Source organism: Bombus vancouverensis, chromosome 12, assembly GCF_051014615.1.
Source record: "Bombus vancouverensis nearcticus chromosome 12, iyBomVanc1_principal, whole genome shotgun sequence".
NCBI classification, from domain to species: domain Eukaryota; kingdom Metazoa; phylum Arthropoda; class Insecta; order Hymenoptera; family Apidae; genus Bombus; species Bombus vancouverensis.
Genome location: NC_134922.1, coordinates 13,260,877 through 13,279,574, shown reverse-complemented (window position 1 = coordinate 13,279,574; position 18,698 = coordinate 13,260,877). Strand labels below are relative to the sequence as shown.

At 41.9% G+C, this 18,698-nt stretch overlaps 1 protein-coding gene across 15 annotated transcripts in view; it reads right to left on the bottom strand.

Annotated features, from left to right (window-relative positions):
- Positions 1-246: 246 nt before the first annotated feature.
- Positions 247-18,698, bottom strand: part of LOC117155572 (transcription factor 12) — a 110,108-nt gene continuing 91,656 nt past the window's right edge. For 4 of the 15 annotated variants that reach the window (XM_076623209.1, XM_076623208.1, XM_076623219.1 and 1 more), the window contains 12 exons: positions 17,166-17,250; positions 14,416-14,552; positions 12,297-12,563; positions 11,880-12,044; positions 11,027-11,086; positions 10,299-10,442; positions 9,534-9,651; positions 7,192-7,327; positions 6,741-6,830; positions 4,639-4,784; positions 4,440-4,561; positions 247-4,171 (listed from right to left, as the gene is read on the bottom strand). In XM_076623209.1, coding sequence (XP_076479324.1) covers positions 4,127-4,171; positions 4,440-4,561; positions 4,639-4,784; positions 6,741-6,830; positions 7,192-7,327; positions 9,534-9,651; positions 10,299-10,442; positions 11,027-11,086; positions 11,880-12,044; positions 12,297-12,563; positions 14,416-14,552; positions 17,166-17,250 — 1,515 coding nt within the window. In that variant the 3' untranslated portion in view covers positions 247-4,126. Of the gene's footprint in view, positions 4,172-4,439; positions 4,562-4,638; positions 4,785-5,573; positions 5,664-6,740; positions 6,831-7,191; positions 7,328-9,533; positions 9,652-10,298; positions 10,454-11,026; positions 11,087-11,879; positions 12,045-12,296; positions 12,564-14,415; positions 14,553-17,165; positions 17,251-18,698 lie in introns of all 15 variants that reach the window. The other 11 variants (XM_076623212.1, XM_076623210.1, XM_076623213.1 and 8 more) reach the window with 11 other exon arrangements.

The window sequence follows — 18,698 nt, the reverse complement described above, 5'->3', positions numbered from 1 at the left end:
TGGTTTTTTCTTGCATATCCCTTTCATTCTAAGATCGTTTAGTTATTTCATGACGTACACACAAAGGTCGAAAGTTAATAGAATTCTGCTCAGTAGAAATTATTAAGTCTCTTTACCAACGAGACAATGACGGATAAACACATAACATTTAAGCGGTAAGTGAATTGTGCACGTTCATCGGAAGTTCAATGATGAGAAAAAAAAAAAAAGAAAAGAAAAAGAAAGAAAGGTCATTAGAACTCAGACTTTCTGAAAACGTTGAAGATCTGTATTACAAACCTCTGCAGGTTGTCGACATTTGTACAGCTTTATAGCTGGATGGTTAATCGTATGTTTGGACGAGTATAGTATCGTATACTGTACTAGTCCGATTAGAAGTATGTCTTAACAGTTAAATGTATCTACATTATACATATATATGTTCTCGTATCTATGCAAAAACAGGCGAGTGATTGATTATTCAAGTAGAAACGAAATATAAAACGAATAAAATGACAAAAAAGAAACTAGCAAGTATATAATGGTTTGTGTGTCGTCTAATACTGGGAGTGTGTATAATGTACAAACGAAAGCTCGAATGAGAAAGAAAAAAAATATGTCAAGCGATAAAAGAAAAAGATAAAGGTTAAAAAAAAAAGAAAAAAAAAAGAAAAAATGAAAATAAAAAAAAAATAACGAAGAAGCCGCAATCAGGCAACACCTTGATTATGGAAAAAATGGCACATTTATTATATTATTAGTGATAATAATAATTACTAGTGATAATTATACATTTTTTTTCTTTCTCAAACGAAATACTCTCGATACACACTCTTTCTTTTTCTAATTCACACACACGCATACTCTCTTTTTCGCTCTCTTTCTTTCTTTCCTTTCTTCCACATTCTCCCTCTCTCCCTCTCTCTCTCTTTCTTTCAATATATGCATAATATTCAACTCGTGCTTCATCGATGTTAATAGAGACGCGCTTGATTTTTGTTAACAATCGCATGCATGTCGGAAAAGTAGTTTATCCTCCTAAGGCCCGGTGGTGTGTCACGCGAACTAGCCACGCCAGACCTGCGTACGTTTCTCCTTTAATTACATATTATACAATAATGTCCGTAATATCTAATATACACGTGTGATTTCACTTGTCGACAATCGTGTCTGTGGCAAATAAGAGGAGTCATCGACGTTCGATCGCGCAATTATTACTAATTAATAACCCTACCCAGCTCTTCGTACGTCGTACTTCAGGAAAGAAACGCTTTCTTTTCTACTCTTTTCACCTTCCTTTTCTTTTCCCTGGTTTGCTTAATACAACGATCAATACACGATCGATGGAGAACGATTGCATCGATCCAAGTCGTTTCACCAATTTCAAAGTTCGTACACGAGGAACTTTCAAAGTCGTGATTACACGATACCGAACTTCAAACGATCGATGCAATTGTCTCGATCGATCAGTCGATCGTAACAGAACGAGCTTGTGGACTTCGTTTGATCGAAGAAGGGAAAGAAAGGCCAGAGAAATAAAAACAAATATACACGAAGAAGTGAACTAAAGAGCAATTTCGGGGAGAGTGTGAAACGCAATCGATACCACGACGATCGAAAACCAGACGAATTACGTTTGGCGCAGTTTTCTGCGCGATGAGAGACCTTTCGACGATCCTCGATTTCTATTGGAACCGTATTGCGCACTCTCTTCGCCTTTTACCTTTTCATTTCGACTATCTAAGACTATCATCGACAGGTGTGCCTAGCTTAGACGGGCTTACGAGCTATTTATTGTCGTTATTATTTTACATGATTACCATCGCGAATATAAGTGCGTGATCGCATCTGTTTATGCGTGTTCTCGTGCCTAGTTTATCTCCCATGAATCGCCGTTGATCTCCTATCGTAGTATAATGTACATTTTGATTCTCCTACGCATCTCTGATTTTAACTTTTCCACATTTCTTTTTTGACTCCTGTTTGCTTCCCCTTTCTTTCTTCTGGAGATAATATTCGCGGCGTGGCGCCATTTGAAATTTCAATTAGAAGTTAAAGCGAGGTTGTGCGAGTTATCTCGATCTGGCTGGGCACGATTCTCCGATCAAGAACTTGTGCATCTTCGTGCGACTTTACGAATCGACATTCATCACGCTTTGTTTCGACGGTCCTGATCCTACTTTATTTTTATTTAATCACGGCAGTAGCTCCTCCTTTGTCGCTTTCATTCGCGTGATGGTACTTCGTTAAAAGAAGAATGAAGAAAGTAACAAGAAAGATGAGAAAGTACTATCGTCTGCCAGATTCAAGAGAACAGATACGGGAGATGGATACTAAAGCAAAGAGAACGCGACGCGCGTAACAAATTTTGCTCTAGGACCGTGCGAAACATTAGATATGCCTTTGAAGAAAAATATAGCTGTGTGATACGCGTGATATGTTCTAGGAGAGGTTGATTGATCGTGTACGGCAGGACATGGTAGCCAGAGAGACGGCGGAGACAACTTTTGTCTTTAAGAGAACTGAAAAAAAGAAAGAAAAAGAAAAAAGAGCGAAGAACAAAAAGAGACGGAGCAAAGCACAGGCACTCGCGACAATAAGTGTCATTGTTGGTTGCTTTATTTCTTGCTGTTGTTCTTTTCTTCATATTCGTTTCCTTTTTTATTTAATAAAATTTATTTAAGAGTCTAAATAAATTAAAATACATGGCAACTGGGTACACATTGTGAGTTGAGCTATATTTTTGTTCAAAAACAAAAATGTCCCCTTTAACTCTCACGAAGGATTTCCTCGGCGATCATTAATCGATAATAATAATAATAATAATAATAATAAAATCATCGTGTCAATAATAATAATAATAATAATAATAATAATAATAATAATAATAACCATCGCCATATTGATGGCGATAATAATAATAAAAATAATAATAGTAATAATAATAAAAATAATAATCATAATAAAGTAATTGATTAGGCGTACGTTACTGCTGTATATATACAATTATGCGAGAGATATGTTTGAACTTTTTTCCACATTCGATGGGTAAATGATCCGTGCATTTCTTTCTTTCTTTCGCTCCCTTCCTTATTTTCCCTATCGTTTACCTATACATACTGCGTTTTTACTGAAACCTTGCACTTGTGCTTTATACGATAGTTTACAATACACAAAAAAGTGGGCAACTTCAACAAGAGCCGGGGTGTACCAGTAGCAGGGATCGATCGTTTCAATAAAATCTCGACCACGCTACAAGTTTTTTTCTTACATCTCGAAAGAGAGGAACCATATTCCTTTGTTTTCTCGCTATTTATAAAAATAATTTGAAGCCGCCTTCGGGGAGTGGGAGGGGGTATAGAGAGGTGAAACCGCACACAGGCTCACGAAAGTATTTCAACATTCGTACATACCTTTTATGAATGTACTATGTGTATTATACGAAACATTTTGAGATTTTATTAGCACTGTAACAAGATCCGACTATCATGGTTACATCGATAAAGTTTGAAACGAATCTGAATATATAGATAGATAGAAATAAAGATAGATGGATAGATAAATAGATAGATAGATAGATAGATAGATAGATAGATAGATAGATAAATAGATAGATAGATAGATAGATAGATAGATAGATAAATAGATAGATAGATAGATAAATAGATAGATAGATAGATAGATAGATAGATAGATAGATAGATAGATAGATAGATAGATAGAGAGAGAGAGAGAGAGAGAGAGAATGAGAGTGAGAGAGAAAGAGAGAGAGAGAAAGTACAAGATATTTAGTACAAGTATGTATTTCGCAAAGATCAGAAAAGTAAGTAAACAATGAATTATTCATTATTTTAATAAACCCCAATATCTTCGGTGGGACCATACATTGTCCTTCTCACATACTATCCAAGCAGTACGATAATTTTTTATTAAATACATATCTGCTATGAATATCTTGTAGCTTGTATACACATTTTCAAATCGACGTCGAATTTGATCGACGTGATCATGACAGTCGGGCCTCGTTACAGTGCTAGTGAAATTTCAAAATATTCTATATATCGCACACAATATAAACATAAATATTTTCTATGTTAAGTGTTCAAATTTCGTGAGCCAGTGTATCTACCCCTTAACACAGGATGTGCTACTGTGGCTGCGTCGTATGGTTTTGAAGTGGCGGTGGTGGGCCCTGAAACAGAGTAAATTTTGGAATTAGTATATGTTATTTCTTCGTTTATTATTCTTATCTTATAAGTGGGTACATACTCTGAAGTATTTAAAAATGGGCGAAATTTAGTAATCTTTATTCTAAATAACGACAACATGGAAAAGTCATTCTACGTATATATATAGCGCGCAAATATCCAAGTATATAGTTTACGAAAATTTTTTAAATTCGACATTGTGAACCTGTCGGAGTAGTGTACCACCTTAATGCTTAATGAACAAATATTTACAGGCATCGCGGAGAACAGTCGCTGAGAATGCGCGTGGGGAAGAGGATGAGGGTGAGGCCCATCCTCTGCCTTCTCTTCTTCCCTCCTCTTCAAGCACGCTGCCTTTGGATTCAGGTTTCGTTCTGCAGAATCGAAATAAATTCGCTTGAATCTTGTTTTCTCTCTTTTCTTCTAGTAATCTCGAACTACCTGAACCTACCTCTAACTTGCTGTTCCAGCGTCATGATCACTTCAACGGCCATGTTGAGGATACCAAGTTTCGTCTGAGGTTTGTCCGTTTTTAGATGTGTCATGCACATTCTACCAAGTTCCTTCAGAGCCTCGTTTATATCTCTGATACGTATCCTAAAGAAACAAATGTCGATTATAACGCTAAACTTTGACATTAATACTTTTTCTTTCGAGAACGATTTCTGTCGTGTCTGTCTAGTAACATTGGATAAACTACAATTCGTCAACCCTTGGCAAACGCGCTGAAGTATTTTTATTCTTTATGTATTTCCGCTTTACGTTCGACATTGAAATTGATATCATTAATAAATAGCTTGTTCTCAAAAACTATCGTTACAGGGAATGTCATGTCAGAACATCTTTTGTACTATTTGAGAAAACCAATAAAATCAATCGTATTATTATTATCGTGGTTATTATTACACCCAATATTCGATGAAAAGTTAAAACGTTACCATTTACAGCGATTATGCGATACACCGCGATAGCATTTTATCGCGAAATAATTAAAAGAAAATACGCATGGAATGAAATTTCACTCGCGATTGCCTTTAAGGGTTAATCATTCGGTTAAAGTTTCTCTCTCTCTCTCTCTCTCTCTCTCTCTCTCTCTCTCTCTCTCTCTACAATAAAATTTATCGTTGTTGTAGCCGAATCTTTAAACTACTGGGAAAAGAAGACGCAAGAGAGTCATTTCTAAAAGGACACAGATTTTTCTACATAATAGCACGAGAGCCTGACTATTCGGAAGATTCACACGGAACTTTGGTTTACGAACCGAACACGGTATTACGATCGCTTTTTTGCTTCACATATACATAGAATACGGGCCAAACTGTCCTCGGATCGCTTGACGCGATATTTCACGAGGAATTCACTGCACAATTTCGTCGATTCTCTTACCTTTCCCTAGCATTATTAGCCTGCCGCCTCTCTTTCTCCCTTTGCGCCTTTACGTCGGGATCATCATCCTCGTCTTCGGCGCTCGAACAACAGTTGCGCAATAACAATACTCAATTAATCACCTGACGTGAGCGAGACATTGTGTCCTAGATCGAGCGCATGATTTCGACAGCAGTGAAATCGACGATTTTCAATTAGCCAGGAAAAACTGATACTGACAGAGCGATCGAAAAGGGAGAAAAATAATTTCTACGAAGAAATCTCAATTCTTGATTTCTCGGACGAATCTATACGACTGCGATACGAAACGATTTTGTTGGCTGAACACGCGCAGAGCTATCTGATCGACTTGTGGTTATGGACAGAAATCAGGTTTCCATTCTCGAAGGCCCGTATTCTTTGCACAGAGAACAAACCAGTGGTAAAGAATCGCGCGGAGAGAAAGATGCGGATTTAACGCGCAGAGCTGAGTTCGTGCTGTTACCTAGAACATTTAGAATCAGATGATTTCTAAGGAAAGGATGGTACAGTGTGTGATCGCTAGGATAGACGTTGAAAGGAAAAAGGGTGATCTTCGAACGATGTGGATTCTGAAAGAAACGAATCTGCATTATACACAAGAGGATCTTTGTTCGTTACTTTTGTCCAACTCGTACGAGAAATCGTTTTATAACAATGCAATAGAAGGATTCCCGATGGATGATACGATATAAAGAGCGTAGAACTCGATGCAACAACGTTCAAGTAATATAATGCAGAGCGTAGAAATGTGCTTTGATCTAAAAAGAAAAAAAAAAAAAAATGTGTGATAGATAGATAGCATGCCTGGGGGGACCGAATCGCAGCTGAATTAAAATGAAACTGATTGAGAGGCGAGCACGAGAACTGTGAATCTCTCGCCTGATCTCGTATCATTTCTGTCCTTAACCAGAAACATTTTAATTGTCACGCTAGAATACGGGCCTTGTGTTGGAAAGGGCGTAAGCATGCCATCGAGATCTTGATAATTACAACTGCGCGTTCTTTTACTTCTTTTTCTTTTTTCTTTTATTCGATTTGGGGCATGCATACGAGAGGAGGGTACAGGATGCAAAAAGAGGATTCTGGATGAACGGAAGAACTCGTAGGAAATAACAACGGGAGAGCTTACTGCGCGTGTTCACTAACCTTTCACGCACGTTGTTGGCCTGGCGACGTTCCTTTTCGCGCACCGCTTTGGTGCTGGGATCGTCGCAGTCTTCGTCAGCACTCGAACAACGGTTGTTTGAATATAATCGATTAGTTACAAGTCTACATTGCACGAGAATAACGAGAGATCGGCCTCTCGTAATCGGCGTATCGTCGATTGATATATAATCAGTCCGTCACAGCGTTACCATCTCGAACTTGCTGTCTATTACGCTTCTATACTTTGTTATAAGATGCGCAATTTATCTTCGTAGAATGCACAGGTCTTTTTCTACTAAAATATATTCGGCATGGTAAAGCTGCGTTTGGATCAACATCTGATTCACGACTGATTGCCTCTACTCGGCTCGATATTTCACTACTGTCGTTCTATGATCGATATCGTTGCGCCTCAATCTCAGATAAGTGTACACATCCAAGATATACTTACTATCTACGCGATCTCTTCGTCCCTTTTCCTTGAGACGTAGAGATCACACCCGCTGCTGCAAGCTCGCTGCTCGAAGGTTTTGTCTCGCCGCCGCTACTATCCGGCGGGTCCTTTCTCTTTTCTAAAGAGACGTATTCTGCTCATTATTAATACCGTCAATTTACATTTCCAAAAACACAGTCATAGTATTATAATAGAGGAGAGGGCTGGTATATGAGATACTAAGGTTTTCGTCTATTTCACGCTAAGACGCTAATTCGAACGTACTAGCATTTTCATCGCTGCATAATTTCGATCACTTTAAAGATGTTTAGAAAGCAATTATTAGAGATTATAGCCGAAGACCACAGGCACGGAACGCGATAAGAAAATAAACGATACCGCGTTAGCAAGTAGGAGCAAGTAGATAGAATTTTATTTCGTTGCAGGGTTAAATACGAAGACCATAGGAACAACAAGTACGGCAAATTACGTGACGATAATTTTTCAATTCCACACGCTGTTAACCAATCTCATAATTCTAAAACTTTCTCTTTATTTGCTTTCGAGACCAAATATAAATACGTTTTCGCAGATATATCACATATTTTTTTTTTAATGTTTACGTCTTTGGATCTAACTGGTTGTTTCCTCTTTTTCATCAGAAGTAGGATTTACCGTGTTTATCCCTATGGTCTCCGCGTGTATTTTTACACCCTACTAAACATTTCACAATGATTCTTCGCTCGATTGTTTACGAAATTGCATGGTATTATTAGGAAGCTTATAAAATTTCCGAATCTAAGAAGTTGTTCCTTTCCCAACAATCTTATCGAGCGCTGAGAAAAAAATGAATTCATCGTGTTCTCGCGTGCTGTTCAATTACGATGCCCTCCACGGCAGCTATTGACCTCTTGCTGTTCTTTTATTAAAGTTACAGTAATAGTGTATGCGATACAATTTTCGTTAAGTTCGCTTTCTTTCTCTTTTCTTTTTTTTTTTCTTTTTTTGTGTTCGAAACTAGATCAAAAGTAAAATATAAATATACCTGATATTCCTACCCTTTCCCCTGCATCAACCAGCATTCGTGAAATAGAGAAAACTCGCATTTACTTGTCCTATCAAATCCTTCTCATTCATCGACTCAACGTTAACGATGAATGAAACAGTTTCGATTGTCGAGAGATCGATCCACGTATTGTCGAGCCACAAGAACGGTGGAAAAAATGCAGCCAGAACTCACCCGGAAGTACGATGACCTTCGCTGTGTACGGCGATACCAGGTTGCCGATATTATACTCGAGCTTTGGACAGACCGCTTAGTCACGAAACCGTGAAAAGTGTCCAATTACGAGCAGGAAGCGCTTTACGTGCACGCTCGATACACTGATTCAACCATCTCCTTAAACGCTGCACTCGCCTGACAATTCGCTGCGTTTCGCGATTCGTATTTAACTCGTGCGCTGCGTTTCTATGAAAGTCGCCGAGAATCGCGCTAGATAAATCGGTTTCGTGATTGTGTGCAAAGGTCCGCGACTGCGTTATTCCCTGGAAACACGGCCGAGACACTACTATGCTCTCTATCGATGAGAGCCGGTGAAAGCATCACCAACGTTTTTTCCCTCTCATCGTCGAAAGAGTGACAAAAAAAAAAAAAAAAAGAAAAAGTGAGAAGGAATGAAAAAAGGAAAGGAAAAAGAAGCAATTGGAAAGACGATTGTACCAAGTTCCATGTAACCAGAAAGAGAATCCTGATCGTGCGCTCCGAATTCCAATCGCCAAAAATGGTCGTCGATGGAGAAAAGAGCGTTTCTTCGTAAAGGACCCTTGGAGAACTTGTGCATTGCATTAGGCGAGCACCGAGAGAAGGATTACGAACGTTCACCGGTAAGAGGAACGCATGACAGAAACAGAAACAAAGAGCAACGAAGACACAATGCCGGAGACAGAGGTCTCCGAGAAGAATAAAGGCACGACCACGATGCATTCGCGCGATTTATCTAATGTTTCCTTATCGGGCTCTAACTCTAACGTAGAACACCTGGGTACTCCTCCTCCTCCCCTCATCTCCTCTCCTCTCTTCTCTCTCTCTCTCTTTCTTTCTCTCTCTCTCTCTCTCTCTCTCTCTTTCGTCATTGCACTGTAACTCGTGGGAAAAAAGCATTTATCCGATGATGCGACGACGAGAATAGAACAACGCAGCCATTCCGATTAGCTATTGTCAAGGCTCGTTGACACTTGTCTTTCGCCATCTTTAAACCAACGCTTTTCCTACCTCGTAAAACCGATCTTTCTCGTTTATCTCTATTTCACGAAGCCCTTGGAAAGCGAAAAATTGGAGGGCAGGATAGGTTGAAACTTACTGGCATTCGTCACAGGTAACCTTTCAATTTTGATGGAACCGTCTGTGTCGGGTGTGGGTGTCAGACCAGAGTAGGAGCCCTGAGGTTGCGTTACTGTTACCGCAGGATGAGGACTCGTCTGTGGACAAGAGATCGTTATTGACTTCTTTTCGACGTGTTTTTTTAAATAAATACGAATCGAGGAACTTTTTAAGAGACAACCTCTATATCTACGGAGAAACGGGATGTTGAATCTAAATCCTGCACAATTTGAAAGATAACACCCTTCTTCGTTCTTCTAGAATTGCATCCTATAAATGTATTTTTAACATTCTGTATATATTCTACGAATTTTTATGCAGTGGCGAGAAATCTAAAAGTAGCAAAATGCACAAAATACATATAATAACGCGCAGAAATATATAAAACAGCCGAAATGGTATAGTTGTAATATTTACCAAGCGAGACAAAATTCTGCTTAGGTTCCAGCTTTTGTATAATTGCGTTAAGGATATAGGTTTGCACAAATATCTGTCGATAATCTAGTCAAGTAGATGCCAAGTGTATTTTCTACTTAAATAACGGAATTCTTATAAAGTATCGATTTATTTTTTTCAATTAACACGAACTTTTCGTTCATTTCGCGAATATATCGGAAAAGGAATAGAAATTCTTTAAGATCCATTTCGATCATCGATTCAAATTTGCTCGACTGGCCACTTGTCCCACGGGTGTAACGGTATTCCAAAAATTTCCTCAATTGCTTGGAAGAATAGAAAATCTTACCAAATGGTCTAGTTGAGGTGGTGATGTGTGGGAATAGATGGAACCGTGTGGAGCAACGGGACCCAAATGAAGACCTAATTGGCTCTCCGCGTGATTCCTCAACACGTTTATGGCATCGTCCAGTCGTTCCTCCATCCGCGTACCCTGTACCAACAGAATATCCGAAATTCGACTCGATTACACACGGCTGTTTGACATTTCTTTCAAATCACCAAAGATGCCAGTGTCAATGATACAACGCTAATCGCTCGATCGTTAAATGCAGCGTATCATCGAGGTATCTGTGACGCTGGTACAGTGGATTAAACATACTTCATACAAGATGATGGAAAGCGTGTGTATGAAATGAGACAGGGTTCTGTTTAAAAGTCGATGTGATGGAAACTGATGAGAGTGACGGAAATTCGACATGCCATTAATTCTCACAGTGCAAATTTCCTCTCTTTTTATCAATAAGAAATTGTTCAAACAATGTGAGAATTAACGTGACTCGTGATTAATATGCAAGTAAGAAAGAAGTACGCGATGTCTCGCCGGGAACGTCACATTCGTTCGATCAAACGTCGATATTCGCGGTGTGTCGTTCGCGCGTCGTAAATTCCGTACCGTGTGTCGAAGTTCATGCACAAAAGTGGTGTGTTACGAATGAATTGGTGAGAGAGGATCAGAAACAAGAACAAACAAGAAGGGGGAGAAAAAAAAAAAAACTAAAAATCGGCAGTCCTCACCTCGGCATGGTCGCGAAGAAAGCCGATGGCATCGTCTAGCCTCTGCTGTTCAGGCGCCGGCTTCACACACAACACCAACGCAACAACAAAACCAAAAAAAAAAAGAGAACAACCAAGTCAACACAGCGTTCACAACAAACAAAAGGGATAAACGAAGGTCAAAAAGAAAAAAAGTAATATGTAAAAATGAAATATGCCAGATGATCGACTTGAATATAACTGAACAGGGGGAGGATAATAAAGTGGTCTGCAACGTGGACAAAACACGCGAGATGAATTGTCGGTGCGTCGAGTGCATGCTACTTTGTGCGAATATTCAAAAGTGCGCAACGGAGGGCAGAATCTAACAACGAAAGAAAAAACAAAAAAGAAAAATAAAAGTGACTTTCTTGATTCGCTCGTTGTCTCTGTTCTAAATGCTCTCGATTGAAGCATTCCGATCCTCCCCCGAGCAGAAATAAAGTCAGTGCGTGTAACAACGGGTGTACTCTCAACGAGTCACCATAGTGCAGACGATAAAATATCGTAAGAGAAGTGAACGAGCACGAGAGGTATCTGTTACGAACGTCCTTGACCTGTTTCTAAAGCGCGTCGAAACGGTGATGAAGCGTGTCTGCGTTCAGAGATGCACCCGTCACTTTCCAACGAGATCCACGTTGAAATCTAGTTCACCAATAAACTCGGGACCGAGCGTGTGTTTCTCCAACAAACAATCAAACTCGTCTCGTTGCAAGTGTCGGGTGAAATAATGGTAGATAAGTATATTCGAAAGAAACAAATTGAAAGAAAAAAAAAAAAAAAGAAAAAAAAAAGAAAAAAAGGAAACTGTTAACAGCGAAGCTTTGATGCATACCATGTGAATGGTTCCACGGTTGGGATCCGCCGTGAAATGTGGAGAAACTGGTGCAGCACCTGGTACCCAACCTGGCGCCGAACCAGTCAAGGGTGGTGGCGAACTGACTGGTGTGGATGGGTTGCTGCTATAACTCGATACTGATTGGTTCGTGGGGTTAATCTGCTTGAAAACAATAGAAAAGACAGGTTAAACAGATTTTTCTATTACAACAGGTACTGCGCAAAGTTGCAAAGGCGAGAGAGCCCGTTTCGATCTCGCATGCATTTTCGTTTGTAGCCTACTTCTTTTATTCTCTCTCTCTCTCTCTCTTTTTCTCTTTCTATGATTTAGAAACGGCCACATTTACTAATTGCGTCGCCTGAAGAGTGGCGCGGACGAAGTACTGTTAGTTTTCTTTTCAGCTCTGCATAGTACCGAGATAGAAATGCCGAGGTTGTCCCCCGTAGCAGGTTGTCGGTTCGTCGTGGGTGCAGAATTGGGGGCGGAGGGTGCGGTAGTCGGTGCACCAGGACTATGACTATATTGCAACGATGCCGGGGATGGTGCACCGGTTCCACTATTTGCCGCAACTGCGCCGCTACCCCGGAATGTCGACATTGGTGGCAGCGAGGCCGCACTGGTCACCGCCGAGCCCAGAATTGGCGCTGCCGGTTCTCCGTTCGGTGACATGGCCGAGTATGCCTGCAATTATTATCAAATTCAATTATATAGGTTACGGGAAATATTCGTTGAAACGTGGAAAATTTGCCAGACGGACCGACGGACCGACGGACCATCGTAACAAACCGTTCCAAACAATCGTCGCAGACGACACGGACAAAGACATTTCCGCGAGAACGGTACGAGACGTGGAATGGTTGTTAGCTGACTTACGACTCGTTCGACCTTTTGAATCCAAGTCTGGTACATAATGGACCGGACCAGAACGGCTTTGATATCGGATACGCTTAGTGGCGCGTAGCCCTCGCTCGCACCTACTGAAACTCGCTCGTAAAACGTCTAATTTTAAGTCATCGTCTCCGGCTCAACAACGAAGCGTATTTATCAACAAATTAGAGGGAGTTTGCACGCGACCCTCCCTCGATTTCACGACCGAGAATCGCCGTTAATTGTTCGCTGTACGAAGGAAAGAACGAGGCGATAACCAACGGCGAGTACCGCTCTCTCGTGTTTCTCGTGTGCTCCTCGACGTCGACCAGCAGGCCATCGAGAACTGGGAAACGCGGTGAACCCGGCTTTCGACCAAAGGATTCCTTCGTTTCTGCGGGGGACAGATTCTTGGAAACAGGGATCGTTAAACCGGGATCGTAAATGTTTAACCTTTCGGCCGGAGATGTCTCGACTCGCGTGGACGCGTCGACCGCGTCTTTGTAAAACGTAACGAAAATGCATAAACTACGCATTCTCTCTTTTCCACGACCCGATTCGGCATGCTTCTTTCGTGCCTGTCGACGAATTCTACCGAACTATCTCGCAGTCGTTTTAGCGATCAAAAGTAGCTAAAGATGGCACGCGATAATCTTAGAAGCTCTCATCTCCATTCGAATTCGATTCGAGTCCGGGACCAATTAGAGACTCGTGGAGAGTCGATGCGTTGAACGGGTTCGAAGGAGGCAGAGGAACGTGGGAGGAGAATCCGGGGTGCCGCGAACAGGAGGATTTCGTGGTAACCATGAACGGCGTAAATCAAACGAAGGCTGCACTTGACTAGAAACACCGAGTAGCGGGAGAGTCGTTCTATATATAGAAGCCAGTGAGTCATTTGACGTTGCTCCGAGTACACGGAGCACTGTCAACAGTGTTTCTCAACTACTTTGGATCTGCGCAACGAATCGGCAGAGTATCCCAGGCGACGCGGTGATCGATGACTACTCCGAGATCGAACGAAAAGCAGAAGAGAAGGAAACAAAAGTTCGGCGTCCGCGTCGCTCTTCTAAGATCTAGATCACGTTGCATGTAAAGGATTAAGGTCAGCGTCGATAGGCTAGTCTTCACTCCGACGATGTCGAACGAGTCGAACGTCTTCGAAGGAGAGGAATTGGAAAAATGGCTGCGAACCGGCTGAATTTATGGCGCTGCAGCGGAACGCCTAACCGGGAGATTGCAATTTTTCACCGGCAAGTTTTCCCTCGTTCCGCGACCTCCGCGATGAAAATATATCGGCGAACATTCCGGAAAGTTGCAGAGCCGAGAAATTCGTGACGTGGCGGCGTTATTAACAAGCACGAAGCAACCGCGAGGATTCTTTCTCTCGAGTAAACGAAGGAACAGCTTAGTTTTTCGGGAGGCATCGATCTTCGAAAGGACGAGGATTAGGCTCGAAGATTTTAATCTTCTAACGACGAATCGGTCGTCGGCTGGTCGACCAACGACAGAATTTTGGGGGAAAGTTGCTCTCCTGTCTATCGTGAAGTTATCGGGATGTCAAGTCCGAAGAAACGAGCGCAGTCACGCGTGATTGATCGACGAACGAGAACGACGCGCGTACGAGCGAGAGAAAGAAAATCACGGAGAGAAGAAAGGAGTCGCTTACCATGGGGTCGTGGGGTAGGTGCATGGGATAGGCTGGTTGGGCCAGGTGAGGGGGTGCGTAGCCGCTATACGGAGGTTGGACACCGCCGCCACCTCCCGTCCATGGATCTCCGGGACCCGTTCCTGCAGCGTTCCCATCTAGAACACAAAGAAAACACTCGTTTACGATAAACTACGGGCTAGAGTATTTTGTCGATTTATTCGTTTACGGGATTTAAATAATTCTTCGGTATAGAAAGAAATAGCACTAGTATGAGAAAAAGCGCATTACACGTTACGAAAGTTTCGTCCGACACGCGTGTCCACCTTTACGATAATATTTCTATCGCGCATAACGAACTATATATAGAGCCGCATTTTTTCCACGGGGTTTCATTCCAGCTCTATACGTGTCTTTTAATCTGATTAGACGAGGAACGTTATTCGAGCACATGCGCGACATGCCCTGGACACTGAACGCCACGTGCTACTATTTGTTGCATTACCATGAGCGAGGTCGAAAGCGGGCGGATGCGAGCGATTCGCTTGCTGTTTCGCTCGCTCGGAAACCGAATCGCGAACATTGCTCCTTATTTGCGGAAAGAGTTTAAAACACGACAGCACTGTGACTGTGCAGTCGATGCACGAAGCAACCGTAAACCCATGTACGGTAATTTTTTCTTACTCAAAAGTCAATATCATCGACTAATCGGTTTCCTGGTAATAATTTGCATCGATTACCACACCGGTACGAGTTACGCTTGTACGAGAGCAGCAGGTAAGTACCCCGAGCGTCCCTATGCCGTTCTCAAGAGAAATCTTTATATCTGTTTTTTTGGGTAATTACATAGCCCAAAAACCACTGGAAAACTGTCACGATGAAAATCACCTAAACTTGAAATTCTCTTAAATCGAAGGTTCCATGAAATTAGATTTCCCGACTGGAAGAAAATGTTGTTCGATAAAGAGAAAAACTGAACGAGATTTTTTATCAGATGATGGAACTCGTTGGTCGTGTTTGAACACCCGTTAGAAAGGGCAATAGGCGGCACGACGACACGAGCCATTATTTCAGTTGAAAACAACAGCAATAAGCTTCGGGAACGTATTTCTTGATACTTTTGCTTGATATAATTCCGTGGCCAGAGTTTCCACGACGAGGGAACTGAAACTAAGCCAAACTACTCGTCCGTTCCTACCAACTACTGGCATTCGATGTCTGATAAAACTTTTTCGTTCGGCCTTCTCCTCCCCATTTATAAGGTATTCCGTTCGCTTACCGGGTGTCACGAGCCGAGAACGTATTCGAGAAGCCGGCCAACGAGCCTCCTTACCCTCTGATCTTTAATAACAACTTTACTCGGAAACTTTACCGATCTTATTGATTTACCGCCTCGGTAATCCATCCGGGAAACTTTGGATGCGCTCGACGACCTTCTCAGCTTTCTCTCTCGGAGAGAACTGCCTCGAAAAATACCGCGGCTAACGGCGAAACGATTCTTCGAATTTCGCAAGACTTTGTGGAATTTATAGAACCCAGAACAAAGCTCTCGTATCGATCGGTGAATTACGCGCGGATGCTCGCCTTCGTTAATCTCGAGCTGGGCGACGTGTTTGTAAATTTTCTGACTTCGTTTCGAAAATATCAGGATCCGCGGTTAAATAGAGCGCAGTCAAGATCGCGAATGATAACGTTGACAGCGATTGAAAGAGAAAATGGAAGAGAGAGAGAGAGAGAGAGAGAGAGACGGTGATTCCGCGCATTAACTCTGTTACGGACCTTGAACTTTTTACTTATGCCTGAAGCTTTTAAGTTAGTCGCGAAAAAAGATTTTTTATGTTTCTAGAAAACTGTAGGACAGGGAAGAAGAAGAACGCGATTAGTCACATTTTTTTCCAACCGAGGAAACAACTTTAAAAACGAAAGAAAAAAACAGAAAGGAAGAAAGATCATTAGCGTAAGATTGGGACGAGAAATCGCGCATTTCGTCGACGATTCTTTCTTATCTTCCTCAAAGTTACGAAATTTTCTAGAGGAGAAATACGAGAAGAGAGAAGTACGATTCGGTCGAGAACCGAAAAAACGTGGCAGAATTAATCGCGTTGCGCGACATCTGACCAGCGCGCGGCATCGTATAAAGTCGACTGGCGAAACGCGCCGTCGCGGCTTTTCCACGGGCGACTTTTTCCTCTCGTCCCGCGTAGCCGCGAATTTCAGCGCGGAACGAGTTGGACACGCCGCTGTTCGAACAAATAAAGAGAAATTGTTATTGTTTTTACGCGCGACAGGCAGAGCGGCGAATTTTACGAGCCAGCGCTAAACAGTTGAATATTACTGCGATCGTAAAGTCCCTTTTATCGTTCGTTTGAATCGTTACGCGATTTCCAACTGATATAGATGCGTGCACGCTGGATCAACGTGTACGTGTACACGAACGAGAGAGAACCGATAGGCTGGATCCAGATCGTTAGACAACGATCGATCGATCGATCCAACGGAACGGGCTCGATGTTACTTTTAGTTGTGTCCGGTAACGAGCGGCCTAGATTTTCGACTCACGATCGATACCAGTTTAAGAGTACACGGTAACGAGGATAGAACGACTTTTCCTTTTTGTTCGTAATACTTTTTCCCGCTTGAATTTCAAGTTAACGTCGTGTCTGTATTTTTGCAACTCTTGCGACTCCGCTACCGTTATATCGCGTTACTCTTTGCTATCGTGAAAGTTACGATATTTATTAAGATAGGAATGAAAAGACTGGATAACTTACCGATATAATAAGGATCTGCGTAGAGGGTCGCAGCCTTAGGGGAGGTGTATCGTGGAGAGTCCTGACCGAATTCATCCGAGCCATACTGCAACGAAAACAACGAAAGAGGTTATCAATTTTTTTTTTTTTTTTTATGAAAAGCATAGAGTTAAAATATAATTCATCCTCTGACTCGCGTTACTCTTGACTCGCCGATTATAGCTTGACATATTCTTACGAATAATTAGTAGAAACTCGTAATAAGTAGATTATTGTCGAAACTTTAACCATCGCTCTTGGAAAAGAATTCTTCGGCGTTCCCAAGCTAGGGATAATTTTAAACATTAAATAGAGAGGACTACAACGGTACTTATACTTATTATCGACGATAACTTTTCCACTTTTCATCTAATATCGAGTAATTTAATTTACTGGAATTTCCTTTGTTTCGTCGATTTTTGGAACGCAAAGAAATACATCGAATTCAAATGTGGTAGCGTACACGTGACTCCGTTCGATGATATATTTTAAGGATTAATAAAGAAAAGAAAAAGAGTAAGGATGGGCGTACAGGCTGGAAGAAGTATTTGCACATGCCCTTGTTTTTCGATGAAGCGTATTTTTATCAGCCTCGACACTGTACTTTCGTAGTATGAAATTTCTATAGTCATGCGATAGTACGTACTACTAGAGAATACGAAATTTGATATAGTTGATTAAATCATTAATTAGTACGTAAAAGGCTTATAGGTAGTCGCTGTACCTGGACCTAATTAATTGGTACGTGAATGCTATAACAGATACAATGGCGTGCAAATACATTTTGCTGCTAGTAAGATACGCCAGGCCCGAAAATCATTCGCGTTCCATCCCTTACCATTCTGTAGCTGCCGTAGTCAGCAGGGTAGACAAACATATCGTCAGGGATGGTGGGAGCCTCTCGAAAGCAAGTCAAATCGCGCGATGGGACAACATAACGGCGGCGTAGCGGGGAACCGGCGATTTGCCAGCGAGGGCTCGCACGGGGGTGGAAAGTGGCGCAGAAGGAGAGATTCGCGGCAGCATACCCTCGTCCCAATTTCAGCGTGATATATGTTAAAATATTCCACGCCGCTTCCCTTATTCTCCCGGCGAAAGCTTCTCTCCTCTCCCGCCGCCGTTCCGCCGAAAACTTTTGTCCCTGCTTCTTCTCTCTCCTTCGCGCCCCTCCGCTTCGCCACCACCTACTACTCCACCTGGTGCCACCGAAAGCACGACAAAACGAGAGGGACAGACAAGTTTCGGTCTAACGCGAGGACTATGGCCGTTCAGGCCGAATTTAACGGCGGTTCCTGAGAGCCGCGAAAGAATCCTCGCAACTTCCGCCTTCTTGCAACTTGCGAAATTTCTCGCGAAATTTCCTCAAAGGGACTCGGAGAAACTCAGACGCACGCGCTCCTCGCCAAGGAAAAAACGATTTACAATTGGTACACTCTCGTTTCAATATCTTCGGGTTTAATCACCACTATCGTTTGAACGCCTGGCGTGTGTTTAACACGCTGTTGACGACACGCT